At 45.3% G+C, this 14431-nt stretch overlaps 1 protein-coding gene and 1 long non-coding RNA gene across 4 annotated transcripts in view; one reads left to right on the top strand and one right to left on the bottom strand.

Moving 5' to 3' along the window:
- Window positions 1-971: 971 nt before the first annotated feature.
- On the bottom strand, window positions 972-1982 carry PRR15 (proline rich 15). Its single transcript, XM_032305770.1, has one exon. It carries the CDS (start codon window positions 1961-1963, stop codon window positions 1574-1576), a length of 390 nt encoding a protein of 129 aa, XP_032161661.1. The 5' UTR covers window positions 1964-1982; the 3' UTR covers window positions 972-1573.
- A 75-nt stretch (window positions 1983-2057) lies between these two features.
- LOC116569463 overlaps window positions 2058-14431 on the top strand; it is a 42574-nt gene continuing 30200 nt past the window's right edge. For all 3 annotated transcript variants that reach the window (XR_004277036.1, XR_004277038.1, XR_004277037.1), the window contains exons 1-3: window positions 2058-2535; window positions 3016-4640; window positions 10921-11000. This is a non-coding gene — a long non-coding RNA (uncharacterized LOC116569463). The remainder of the gene's footprint in view (window positions 2536-3015; window positions 4641-10920; window positions 11001-14431) is intronic.

Raw genomic sequence — 14431 nt, forward strand, 5'->3', positions numbered from 1 at the left:
CTAAATATAAAGTCTTCTTCTCCAGGAAGCTCACACTGATGAGACTCTGGTCTCACATTCCCAGTTCTAAATACACAAGAGAAAAAAGTCTTTTCATGATGAAAAAACAAACTCATATATTTTATCTTTTAATGAAAGGTGTTCATGATCCTCATATGAACAATTTCCTTTGGACTACCCTGATTGGAGCTCCTGAATGTATTATATAGAAAGGGGCAGGTTTTTGTTTCTCTCAAACTGTGTGTACACACACACACACACACACACACACACACACACACACTCTGACCACTACAATTTCCTTGCTATGTATTTCTGGATGGTTATAAGTGAACTGAATTGTGGGAATGATCCCAGCGGCCCTTAACAACCACAATAACTCTCTTGTAATTTGCTGAAAGCAAGTGGTATTCATTTACTCCTTTCCTTGAAGTTCATAACAAAAGCAAATAGGTAGATTTTTGTTCAGAATCTTCAGATCAGTACACTTAAAGGCTTTGAAACCAGATAAATGCATAGGTCAGACTAAAGAAATAAGCTCTTGAAGCAAAGAGGTGGGAAAAGAAGCCAACTTTGCGCAAACTGAGAGTTCAATCCGGCTGTTAGGTAAGAATTTTCAGACAGTTGTTAGTGAGGCCAACAAGGGATACTAAAACAAACTATTACTGGCATTGTGAATTACTTTACTGTATGAAGAGGTACTGAAATAACAAAGAGAATTTAGGTGTAATTATTCAGTACTGCTCCCTCCCTTCTTCAAATTTAGTTAGTACATAGAGGTATTGGGGCCAACTGGTTCCAGCCTGGGTGTTACTAGTTCTCAGAAATGTTCTCCTCCCTGTAGCTTTCTGAGAGTAGCTGTTATGCTGTGTGGCAAATGATTAACTCTGTCACTCTGAATTTTGTATGCCTGCTTTTAAGTATGATGGACTTCAGTCTTGCAATGGAAAAAATACAAAAGTCACCTTAAGTTTTACAGTGTAACAATTTTAATAGTCCACACTAAAATAGGCAGTACAGTTTTGTAGTTCCACATTAAAAGCAATCTTGTCTTACTTAAAATGCTTCTACCTAAGGTTTCCTGCCTTCTTTCATGTTAAGGTCTGTGTCTACCGAAGTACATCTAAGAAGTACATCTAAAGTGCATTTCTCTGGCGTTAATTTGCTTTCCAATAGCAAGTCCTGAATCAGAGCAGGGCTTCCTGGCTTCCTCCTTTGAAGGGCTGTGCTGTCCCTGTTGGGCTGCGAACTCAGAGAAGTACCCTTCTCACTCCCCAGGTGGCCCAAGGGGTGGAGGTCACTGGAGAACTTTTGGGAAAAAATAATTATGCCAACTTCCTCTGTGGCAGGTATCTTCTCTTACCACAGAGAAATGCTCAGTGCCTCCTTGAGTCATGAAATATTGACAACTCGGTCGATTTCCAGGAAAAAGAAAATCGGGGAGGCCTTGTTTGAAATACTCTGAAGTTGGCAGGATGAGACACCAGGTACTAGGGTGAGCCAGAACTCTGGGGTTTAGAACTGGGGGTAGGGAGGAGTGGTGGGAAGACACACAGTCCCGGAAGCGCTCTGACTACTGCGTGTCCTCCTGCGGGTCACCCGGGAAGCCCGCCTCCTCCGGGGACCTGACTCCTTCGGGGAGCAGAGTAGCGCGCACTTTCCTCTTCTCTTTAAAGCGGCCCGAGCGCGAGATCTTCAAATTGCGGCGGCTGCTGCCCGATTTCTCCCCGCACAGCTTGTCTGGCTTGTGGGGGTCGCCGGCCCCCCCGAGGAGATTGGGGTGCTGATTCTCCCGGGAGCTGCTAGTCCAGTCTGGGCTGGGCGGTGCGGGCGGCGCGGGCTCTCCCGGGGCAGCTTGCGTGGGAGGCTGCGCCCCTATCGCGGCTTCCTTGCTTTTCTTCCTGCTGTTGGTCAGCGATTTCCACCAGGGCCCCGAGCTGCCCGTGCCGCCGCTGTCGGCCATGGCCACCCGGCCGAGGGGCCCGGGGTGCGGTGGGTGGGGAAGGGCCCGCTCTCCGGGTGGGGCTGGCGGTCTCCCGGGTGGGAGCCTAGGCAGCGGCCTGTGCAGGGGGAAGCAAACAGAACTCGGTTACGGGGTTTGTCTAAGTCACGTGCCCCCAGCCGCACTTCCTCCGCGCGCCCCGCCCCGCAGGCGACCTGCGGGGGTCCGAGATCCCGAAGCCGAGCACCCGGAGCTGCGCCACCCTCCCAGTGTCCCGCGGCACTCTCGAGGGTGAAGGCGGACGGGTGGCCTCCAGGGCGCCACCGTCTGGTCTCCAGACAGCTTGGCACGCCCCCGCCTCATTCCTGGTCTGGCCTCCCGGGCGGGTGCGGTGGTCTGCGCTCTCGGGGCGCCCCAGGAGAGGTTCCCGGGCCTCTGAATGAATCCGGCTCGAGAGGGAAGCTGGCCTTGCCCTGTCACCTTGTCTGACTGTAGAGGGATGCCCAAAGGTGACCCAGTTGGCCCAGAGGGGCCTCCTCTTGGATGAGCACCTGGGAGGAGGGCGCCCGGGAGCGAGCGCATCCCTGCTCTAGGTGAGCACTGAATATCAGACCCGTCAACAGTTCCGAAATTTCCCTCAGACGCTTTTTTCCCCATAGACTTCTGTCACAGGATCTTTTTCAATGTGGTTTTTCAGGGGGAACTGACATGCCAATAAGAGCGAGGGGGCAAGCTCACGGTGTTGTGTTTCTCTTAAATTCTTTTTTTGACAGAACTTCTGCCTTGTCGCTTTCAGAGAAGCATGTCTAGACTTAACTTCCCTTGAAAACCGCCATCCCACGCTTCCTTTTATTCCCCAGAGACCAATCTTACGTCTCTTGGAAGCCACCCCCAGCGGATGGTTGAGATGAGGCCAAGCGGCAAACGTCCTCGTCTCTTAGTTCTTTATTAAAATGTGCGCCGAGCCTATTTGTACCAGGCAACCCCACTTTTGAGATTTTTAGTTACAAATTAAAAATTGCTGTGTGGGGGGTGAGTGTGTGTGTGTGTGTGTGTGTATTTTCCTCCCGCAGTTCCTCCCTCCAGAGAAAAACTTGCTGTGCGCAACCGGGAACTCCAAACAGTTGTGCTTCTCCCCAGCTTTAAAAGCAGCGCACTGCGGAGCGAAAAGGCTTATTGTGGGCAGCGAGAATGCGGCGAGCACTTCTGTGCTGGGTCTACACGCATTAACTCCACGAATGCGCGGGATTCGCTGGTGCAGCGGAGCATTTCCAGGTTTCTCCAGGGCTCCTTCCCATCCCACGCGCCGGGCGCTCCCGGGTTTGCCGGCGCGCCGGGGAGCGAAAGTTGAGCGGTGTTTGTTGTTGGAGGCTGGGCTCCCGGAACCGCTGGGGAAGTTTGAGCGCCTACGCGAGGCGGCGCGGCAGCCTCCGAGGCAGAGACCTGGGCCCTGGCTCCTCCCCAGGACGCCCCGAGGACAAACTCGGGGTGCGACTTGAAAACAAAAGAAGATAAAACCGCCTAAAGTTCTTCCAGTAAAAAGGCACCCACTCCTTCCTGGCCCCCCCTCCCCGGCACGGTTTGCACTTGGGTTTGCAAACATCCTGCTCCCTCTATTGTACAGATCGGAGAAGCACCCCCAAGTTATTCATTGGTGGTGGTGGTGGGGTGTCCTGATGGCTGTCTTCGGTCTTCCACTCTACATTCTCTTTTCCACGACCAACTGTGTGCGCGGAAACGCTTTGCACTAATCACGCAAGGAAAAGACTGCAAATTACAGAAATGTACGCGGAGAGTTGCGGCTCGCAATTTCTCCCCAGGAGCTGAGGGGAGCACCCCAGGTTGACACCCCGGAATGGGCTCTGTCTTGGCGGACGCAGAATCACCCTAATCGCTCACCTGTTCGGGCTTCCCAGGATCCCACGACTCCAAGTCGCCCTCACCTCCAAGAGAACGGAGGGAGTGCTCTTGGGACAACTTGGAAGCCCGGCGCAGGGTCCCTCCCGCGCAGTCTTGGGGAGGTCGGGCTTCTTTCTGGAAGGTGTGTCAGCCGAAATCTCTGCAGTCCAGCTAAGCCGATTGCTGCTGCTGCTGCTGCTGCTGCTGGTCTTCCCCGGCGCCTCCGACTTCGGCCCGCCGCAGTGGTGGCGGCAGTTCTGGGCCCGCGGCGCGTTCGGCTCCAGCCGGAGGGCGCCTGGCGAGCAGGTGCCAGACTCACTGCCCCAGGTGAATGCCCACGCAGGCTCTCCGGGTTAGTACGCCTGTCATTCTCCCGCGCGTCCCTCTTCCCTGCTATCGCTGCCGGGCAGCCGCGGGGAGATCGGCTGCTCGCTCTGGTGCATTGATCCTGCTTACACTCTGTCCTCTGCACGGGAAAAGACCTCTTTCTGTCCACCTGCTGGTTATTCGCCAAGTGATTCGAGAAACCAGAACTCCGGGGTCAGAGGGGAAAAAGAAAAAAAAAAAAAAAGACCCAACAACAAACAACCGAGGAGGCGGCCACAGCTGCCACAGGTGCAGGTAGGAACTTGGCGTTCCCGCCCTCCAGGAGACGAGATTGGATCGGGTCGCGTACGTGACGCCGGCCTGGGGTGTCTGATTGGAGAAACGCCGCGCGGCGCCGCTCGCCGGCCGGGCTCCTTCTCAAAGAAGAAACGCTAGAAGAGATCGTAGACCGAGAGATCGCGGGTGTACGTAGGTGGGTTCCGTTGCGTAAATGTAAATGTCGCCCCCAACTGTCCCTCTGTCCCTGCCCTGAGTTCTTTCCACCCCCCCCCTTCCTCTCCGGTCCCTAGCCATGGCCACTCAAGCTCCCAGGATTCCGGCTTGTAATTCCCAGGAGCTGTTTCATACCCAGGCAAAATGTTGCCGAGTTGCAGGCACTCTTGGTTGAAAGCCGTAATGTTAACAAGTTCTCGGTGTTAACAAGGCGATGTTTCCAGCGTTTTCTGGGGGGGCTGACTCGTTTGGTTCTCACAGGAGCCCTAGGACGCAGGTGCTATTATTTTCCTCACTTGACAGGCGAGGAGACCCTAGAGCTGAAAGCAAAATGGTTGTTGAGAGTCGCACGGCTGGTACCAGAGCCGGCTTTGAACCCAGGAGGTCTGATCCAGCTCCCACGGTCTTCAGTAGCGCCGGAGATGGCACCCTGTCAATCTTGGGCTCTTAAAATAACCAAGTGAGGATGTGAATTTCCTTCCCTCAGGTCTGGAAGTCCAGTGGACAGACACTCCACCTGGGGAGTACAGATCCAGCCCTGAGCTGCTAGAGGAAGTGAGCCAGTGGATTTCTACAAGGGTTCAGGGGGCTTTTTGCTCCCGGGAACGTCTGTGTACTTTTTATTTGTTGGGCAGAAAGACATTGGCATAGGTCTTTCCACTAATGAAAGCAGAGGTACTACCTGCTTTATCTTCCAGGATGTTCTTCCTTCCTTCCTTCCTTTTTTTTTTTTTTTTTAAGATTTTATTTATTTATTTGACAGACAGAGACCACAAACAGGCAGAAAGGCAGGCAGGGAGAGAGAGGAGGAAGCAGGCTCGCCGCTGAGCAGAGAGCCTGATGTGGGGCTCGATCTCAGGACCCTGGGATCATGACCTGAGCCAAAGGCAGAGGCTTTAACCCACTGAGCCACCCAGGCGTCCCTATTCTTCCTTTTCAAAGCCCTATTTTCATGTTCCTTCAGGTCCTGAGTAACTCCTCTAAAGGAATGTGTATAGAGCAACTGACATCTGAGCATCTTTGTTCTGAGGACTTTTTAAAGCATAAAAATAGGGAAAGGCATGATGACTACCTCAAATAACTTACAACGTAGAATTAGTGGAAAGAAATTTTTATAGAGTATTTCAATGCCTGAACTAGGATAAAATAGGAATACTTTATATCATTAATTCTTAATTTAACATTCTTGGATTTTTAAGTGGTAGGCACAGCAGTGCATATTTGAAAGTGAGGCAACTTCACACATTTATTGTGATTAGTTTTAGAGAGTAAACTTTCAGAGCATGAGGACTGGAACAGATGCAGTCCACCCCCTGGGAGGGGAGGACAGGACAATCCATTCTAGTGCCATCCCATCACAGATGAAGCCACTGGATCAAGGAGGAAAGCTTAAAAAGGAGATACTTCCACAGCTTCCCTTGTAATTAGGCATACCCATAGATCCAGTTCTGGGGCCATATGGAAGACTTCTGGAATTGTTTCTTCCCTGGATAAAGGACAGAGCCTTCTGAGAGAAGACTCTCTTTTGCTATACCCTTGATTCTTACATTTAAACATAGCATGAGGGTGTGATGTCTGGTGTTTCAGCAGCCATTTTGCAACAGTGAGGCAATAGGCATGTGAATAAAAACCAGCATGCTAAGGAGGATGGCATGGGAGTATGGGAAGTGTCCAGGTCTTGATGATATTGAGAAGCCCCTGAAAGAACCTTGGAACCGTCTACCTCCAGACAACTGGTTGAGTGAGGTAATATACATTCTTATGATTTAGGCACAGATTTAAATACAGTTTCCTGTTACTAGCAGCCGAAAAGTGTTCTCCTTGATACAGTCTATCAGAGAAAAAAAAATATGTTGTTTGAAGGTAAAAAAAAGAATATTGTCACATTTTTTTTTTTTTCTGACCAACCTGGATAGTTCTTTATGGAAGAGGATTTAGCGAAATGTTTAAATGATGGGAATATTTATAGAGACAGAGAATGCATCTGTAAAATAAGTCACTTTGATTGAAAGGTTGATTTATCTATCCAGTGACTAGTGGGTGACTTTTAATTTTATAGAATTTAAATATGCTTAAATTGGACAATGCTTACTTTTCTTAATATTTTATCTTGTCTTTTTTTTCAAAATGTGTTGATGGCTTGAGTAAGGACATTTCCTTCCTTCTTCTCTCTTTCTAGTTAAATTGCTTCTTTCTCAGGTGCACCTTTAAGTGCAGTAAATGATAATATTCAAAGGTGAAAGAGAATGAATTCCTAGAGGGCAATATTTGCATACTAGAAATTAAAATAAGAACTTTCAAGGTTAAACCTGGCCTTTGTAATCATAGCAGACCTGGCATTGCCTTGGAATCTGGGAAATTGATTATTTTCCCCTAAAGCATTTATAGTGGGACCTGAGTAATGGAAAACCTACAATGAGAAAATTTAAGAAATACAGCTGATCAAAATGCAGAAAATAAAAGTCATTTACATTCATTTCACCCAGAGCTAACCGTGGCTAAGTATATTTCTTTTTGCCCCTATATTTGCGTTTCCTCTTTTTTTTTTAATTTTTTATTTTTTATAAACATATATTTTTATCCCCAGGGGTACAGGTCTGTGAATCACCAGGTTTAAGCATTTCCTCTTTTAATCTTTTCTCTTTCCTCCCTTCCTTCATTCCTTTATTTTCTCAAGGATTTATTTGAGAGAGTGCGAGAGAGTATCGGGGGAGGGGCAGAGGAGGAGAGAGAGAGAGAATCTCAAGCAGACTTCCTGCTGAGTGCAAAGCCTATCTGTCTCTGTGGGGCTCCCTCTCACCACCCTGAAATCATGACCTGAGGCGAAATCAAGCGCTGGACGCTTAGCAGACTGAGACCCCAGACGGCCCCCCTTCATTCCTTTCTTTTATGGATGCTTCCATTCTTTAAAAATTAGATGCTCTTCTTTCTCCAGCTCCTTTAAGGTATGTAAGATTAGCTTGTGTTTTTGAGACTTTACCTAATTTTTTGAGAAAGGCTTGTATTACTATGTACTTCTCTCTTAGGACCACCTTTGCTGTATCCCAAAGGTTTCGAATAGTTATGTTTTCATTTTTTATTTGTTTCCATAATTTTTTTAAATTCTTCTTTAATTTCCTGGTTGACCCATTAATTCTTTAGTAGGATTCTCTTTAACCTCCAAGTGTTTGCTTTCTTTCCAAATTTCCTCTTGTGATTGAGTTCAAGTTTCAAAGCATTGTGGTCTGAGAATATGCAGGGAATAATCCAAGTCTTTTGGTACCAGTTGAGACCTGATTTGTGACCCAGTATGTGATCTATTCTGGAGAATGTGCCATGTGCTCGAGGGAAGAATGTGTATTCTGTTGCTTTAGGATGGAATGCTCTCTGTATATCTGTTAGGTCCATCTGGTCCAGTGTGTCATTCAAAGACCTTGTTTCCTTGTTGATCTTCTGCTTAGATGATAGGTCCATTGCTGTGGGTGTTGAAATCCCCTACTGTTATTACCAATGTATTTCTTTAATTTTGTTATTAATTGGTTGCTTCCAAGTTAGGAGCATAAATATTTATAATTGTTAGATCTTCTTCTTGGATAGACCTTTTAAGTATGATTCCGTATCCCTCTTCATCCCTTACTACAGTCTTAAGTTTAAAATCTAATTTGTCTGATGTGAGGATTGCTACCCCAGCTGTAGTGATCTGAAGGCACATGCACACCCCAATGTTTATAGCAGCAATGCACACAATAGCCAAACTGTGGAAAGAGCCCAGATGTCCATCGACAGATGAATGAATAAAGGAGATGTGGTATATATATATACACAGTGGAATATTACTCAGCCATCAGAAAGGATGAATGCTTATCATTTACATCAACATGGGTAGAGCTGGAGGGTATGATGCTGAATGAAATAAAGACAATTATCATATGGTTTCACTCATACGTGGAATATAAGAAACAGTGGAGAGGCTCACAGGGGAAGGAAGGGAAAACTGAATGGGAAGAAATCAGAGAGGGAGACAAACCTTGAGAGACTATAGGAAACAAGTGGAGGTTTGCTGGAGGGGAGGTGGGTAGGGGGATGGGATAATTGGTGATGGGCATCAAGGAGGGCACGTGATGTGATGAGCCGGGGTGTTATATGCAACTGATAAATTATTGAACACTACACCTGAAACTAATAACATACTATATGTTGGCTAATTGAATTTAAGTGAAAAAAACAAAGTTAAGTCTTCTGAGTATCTAAAAAATTTTTTAAAAAAAGAAAAGAAAATTAGATGCTCATCTCCCATGGCCTGTTCCTTTCTAGTTACCAGTGTCCTGGTACTTTGATATTCCCTTTCTGTGTTTTCACATCGGCATTGGTGGATTTAGTTTATAAACTTCAGAGAGTGGGCATTACATCTGCCTGAAGCTGGGATCCACTTGTTATAGCCTTCCATCCTGTACCCTGTCAGGTTAACATGGAGGCGTATATAGAAGAACACAGGTTGTGAGTCAAAATCACTTTGGTTTTATACTTGACCCAAAGCAAGGCTAATTGGTACCTGGCCCCTCTCTGAAATTCAAGCAACGCCAGCTGACTCTTCCTAACATCCCACTCTTCCTCCTACTTCACAATCTTGTTTCTCTGTATTCTTGGATACTATTGTATGCTCCTCATTTTCCTTAAAAAACTGTTTGTATGGAGAGTGAAGGCCTAAAGCAAACAAAACTTACTCTAGAAAGGATTTTCCAGGGCGCCTGAGTGGCTCAGTGGGTTAAACCGCTACCTTCGGCTCAGGTCATGGTCTCAGGGTCCTGGGATCGAGTCCCGCATTGGGCTCTCTGCTCAGCAGGGAGTCTGCTTCCTCCTCTCTCTCTCTCTGCCTGCTTGTGATCTCTCTCTGTCAGAAAAATAAATAAAATCTTAAAAAAAAATGTCTTAGGTATGTGCTTTGGTGAGTGCTGTGAAGTGTGTAAACCTGGTGATTCACAGACCTGTACCCCTGGGGATAAAAACATATGTTTATAAAAAATAAAAAATTAAAAAAAAATGTCTTAGAAAGGATTTTCCAGATTTTAGGGGCACTAGTGGACAGGACCATTTTATACTAAGTTCATGGTTTGAGGAGTTTGGGGGCAAGGAAAGCAAGAGATCTATGTATGCACTTACCCTTGGTCATACCCTCTGGGGACAAATCCACCCATTATTCCCCAACCCCCTAATAGATCTTTTCTGTTCTAAAGCAACTTAATTATCCATGCAGACCTGTGGAGGACAGGAAACGTGGGTACAGCTTACTTCTAAGTTGTTTAAACCCTGAGGTTGTGGCCCTTCGGGTAAAAAACAGGAGGATCGCTCTTCTTTGGGTGAGCCCTATGCTTTTGATTCCGTCCCTCTTTTGCCATGAGGCTATCAAAACCTGAAGCTGATTTGGTGCCCAATTGTTTTCAGCAGGGGAGTTCATCCAAATAACAGCCTGCCACTGACAGGAATGGGTGTGTTTGAAATATATTATAAATTGTTTGCTTGGTGTTTGTCCCGCACGATTAGATACAATTTTCTTATTTATTTATTGTCTGACTCCCTCACTAGAGAATGAATCCCATTTTATTTAATGACCATTTATATGATGATCAGCTTACTTCCTGTGTATGAGGTATAGTTCTGTTTTATAAATATTAACTATTTTAATCCTAAAAGTTCATGTGAAATAGGCACCGTTATTATTCGTTATTATTCTAGAAAAGGTAACTGAGACACTAAGAACTTCCGTTACTTGCTTGGGGTCACCCGGCTGGTAGGTATCAGAGCCAGCATTTGACCTTGGAGAAACTGGCTTGAGAGTCCAGGAACCTCACTAATCCCTGAGCTGTGTGTTTCTCCTTGAACGCTAAGACATGTCATTAATCAATCTTCAGGATGTGACAGGCTGCCGTGCAGTAACCATTCTTAGTAGTGTTGAATGAGTGACCATCAAATGCATTAATATAAATGCTTCATAGGTTATGATATGACTGACTTATAAAAATAAATGTAATGACAATGGCAATGTAACAAAATTTCAGTCTGTTATTGCATACCATTATAGCCTGATTTTAATTCTGAGATGTGAGTAGTGTAAGTGGACCAAATTATCTGATAGATTTTTGTTGTTCTGGTTACAAAATTGGAAAAATACTATCACGTTGCAATGCTTTGAAGGAGATGCGTGAGGTGGTGGGACAGAGATGGGGCAGAATAATGTAATACCAGAGGATGGCTACTGAGATTTTATTAAATCTTGTATTTAGGGAAGAAATGAATGATCTGGAGGACATGACATTGTGACACAAGCAAGACTCCCCGGCACATCCTGACTCAGGAAACAAAGGTAATTCAACTTTATTGTTTGTCAGAAAATCATCAGTGTAAATAGAAATCATGTGTTACCATCCAAGGTAATGTTCTCCGGCTGGTCACCTGGTTCCAGGTCATGGCTGGGGTAAACTGCTATCGGCTGTTGTTAATTTCTCTTTTCAAAGGGTTGGTTGGGTTATGCTCCATTTGCCAGGTTATATTTTTTCTTTTGTGGTCTGTGTGTCAGCTCAGTGCATCACATGCCTACCGGCAGAAGGTGGGTATCTGATGGAAGGGTAACATGAGGCAGGAAGGGAATCTTTTGGCTTCCCCATCTGCATCGAGGCCAGTGTCAAACTTACACTGTTAGAAATCTGTAAGAAATACCTACTTCTATCAGTCAGGCTGTCAGGGGAGGTCACCAAAGTTTTGGGACTCGACTCTGCTCAATGCTAACACAGGTAAATCTCACACTCTACATTCATAGTGAATGTTTAGATTTACCCATTTGATGTAATTTCGTTTACATGGGGGGAGAAATAGCTTGAACTGCAGCCCTGAACCTTTTATAACAATGGTAAATTTAAAATTCTGATGGTGGACTTTTCACTTTACTGTGTGCTTATTCAAAAATGCATAGTATTCTTTTCACTTTTTTTTTAATGGCAGAAGAACCCTGAGAGATAGCTACTCTAAGCCCAACAGTTTATTGTAGAAAGTTGACGCAATTTGCTCAAAGTCATGAGACTTTTGGGGGGGAGGTCATTTTGATCTGGTTTTAGTTACTCTTCCCCTAATACAGATTTCTGCTCATATGGCTGTTTGAATCTCATATTGCCTTTTAATTAATCATTAGATCAGTAAACATTTGTTGGTTTCAGACTATTACATCAAAAGAGATCGTCATACTTTAAAAAATTCTGATGAGGTCCCTGTTTTCTGTTTCCCACTTGGAACAATGTTAAATCATATGTGGCTGTTTAAATATTAAAGCCCTATGGAATCAGAGCACTCAAAGCTCAAATTAACGCTGGGAATTGTAATTACATACATTTCTTGTGAAAAGACTTGATGGTCGGTTTGAATTACTAGCTATGTGGCTTTGGGAAAATTACTTAATATCTTTAGGCTCTGGTTTCCTTAAATGTAAAGTGGGGATAATACTATCTACTTCTCTAGGTAGTTGCCAAGATTAAAGTAGACAATACATTTATTAAATTCCCTAGCACAGTGCCTAACACATAATAGGCACTCAGCAAATGTTAGTTTCTCCTTGACTAATTTCTTTCATTGGCTGTGTGGGAAAATTATGTGAACAAACTTTATAAATCAATCACTTCCAAGGGCTTTTTGAAAATAATGAGAGTCTTAGGAGAGCACTGTCGTCGTTGTTGGTTGGGGTCAAATCCCCCCCGCCCCCCGACCGCCCAGAATATGATGTTAAAATTTACTGGAGAGTATTTAATACACAACTATTTGCAATGAATCTAACTTTTTTCAGGAACACACTTAATGATGAAATCAAATCAGGCAGAAGTTTTCTGCATGTGTTTCAAGAATGCTCTTTATCCTGTCTGTACTGAAATTGCGTTACCTGCAGTTACAGGAGGAAGTGTGCTCAGTTAAGCTTGGAAGCAGTGTTACCAGAAAAGGATTAACAAATCATAAGACAAAATCCTTAGAAGGAAGGTCACTAGCAGACTGTGGCTAGGGCACAAGCCAAGGAATAAGTTTCACATGTGCTGCTCCATTAGTTCCTGGAATCTTGATGTACAACCTGCATCAGCGAATCATGCCCGGAGGAGGGAAAGAATGAGAGCATCGTGTTCTCTACTGTGTTAGACCACATGGCACTACTTCTCGTTTTCAAAAATTAGCTTTTATTCTATTTTATTTATTTTTTTTAAAGATTTCATTTATTTTATTTTATTTTATTTTTTAAAAGATTTTATTTTATTTATTTGTCATAGAGAGAGAAGCAAGAGCAAGCACAGGCAGACAGAATGGCAGGCAGAGGCAGAGGGAGAAGCAGGCTCCCTGCCAAGCAAGGAGCCCGATGTGGGACTCGATCCCAGGAAGCTGGGATCATGACCTGAGCTGAAGGCAGCCGCTTAACCAACTAAGCCACCCAGGCGTCCCAAGATTTCATTTATTTGACAGAGAGATAGTGAGAGAGAGAGAGAGAGAGAGAGCCCGATAGCAAGAGAGAGAGCCCACAAGCAGGGGGAGTGGCAGGCAGAGAGAGAAGCAGGCTCTCTGCTGAGGGGGAGCCAGACCCCAGCCTCAATCCCAGGACCCTGGGATCCTGACCTGAGCTGAAGGCTGTTACTTAACCAACTGAGCCAGCCAGGGACCCCTAGCTTTTATGTTATTCAAGTAATATATGCACAGGTAGGTTAAAAGCCCAAAGTTATTGAAGGCTTATAGCCAATTATTAGAGCTTCATATCTCGTTCCTTCCTGTGGTCCCTTCTGCAACCACTTTCAACAACTTTGGCTTTTCATTCCTGGCATTAACATATCTCTGCATTTCTAAGTAATATGCATATTGTGCTCTCTTTTGACTTAGCTATATTAGACGTTCTCTATTAATTTCCTATGATGGTATTTGAGGACTTGGTTCTCTTATCCTGGGCCTTCTGCTTCCCTCTCCCATTTTCCCACCAGAGTCATTTTACAGCCTTTGTTCAGCTGACCGTTCCATGTTTATACTATTGTGCCTGTATAAATATTGTTCAGACTAATCATTATAGAGTGCAGATCACTGTATCTGCTTTCTTTTGTCTTTCCCTGAGGCTAATAAGGGCCCTCTTCCCCCCTTTCATTTGGTCCTCTTTCTAGTTCTTTCTTACGCCTTCCAATGGCTTCTTGGTACGCTTTTCTACAAGTCCAATCAAATCAATATATATTTGTTCTCTTTTGGTTTTCCCCCAAATATGGCTCCAGGACACCTCCTACTCCTTCCAGATGGACTGATCTCTCTCTCTCTTTCTCTCTCTGGCCTGCTGCACAACCTTCTCCTAGGAATGTCTTGAGTTGGATTTCCCATTTCCTGGATTTTGAGTCCCTTTCTTTCTTGCTGGACTCCCTGGTTTTGGTTACGGTCAGCTGCTGTTGCAGGAGGCATGGTGGTGGCAGTGTTCAGTATGGCTAGCTCTTCTGTCACGTGGTTCCAGTCTGGCCTCTTCATCCTCTGTGCCTTGCACACAGCTATTCTCCTGGGCCCTCCTTTGACCCTTATTCTAGAGAGTTCCTTTGTGCAAAGACACAGAGTGAAACTTACCTTACCCACTGTGCTATAATTAATTTAAATGGATCATGGATTTTTAAAAAAATATTTTATTTATTTATTCAACAGAGAGAGAGAGAGAACAAGTAGGCAGAGTGGCAGGCAGAGGGAGAGGGAGAAGCAGGGTCTCTGCTGAGCAGGGATCCCAACATGGGACTCGATCCCAGGATCCTGGAA

Source organism: Mustela erminea, chromosome 11 (assembly GCF_009829155.1).
Source record: "Mustela erminea isolate mMusErm1 chromosome 11, mMusErm1.Pri, whole genome shotgun sequence".
Taxonomy (NCBI): domain Eukaryota; kingdom Metazoa; phylum Chordata; class Mammalia; order Carnivora; family Mustelidae; genus Mustela; species Mustela erminea.

Bases quoted from the DNA above. Each gene is read 5' to 3' on its own strand.
- PRR15 (XM_032305770.1), bottom strand. From the start codon at position 1,963: ATGGCCGACAGCGGCGGCACGGGCAGCTCGGGGCCCTGGTGGAAATCG.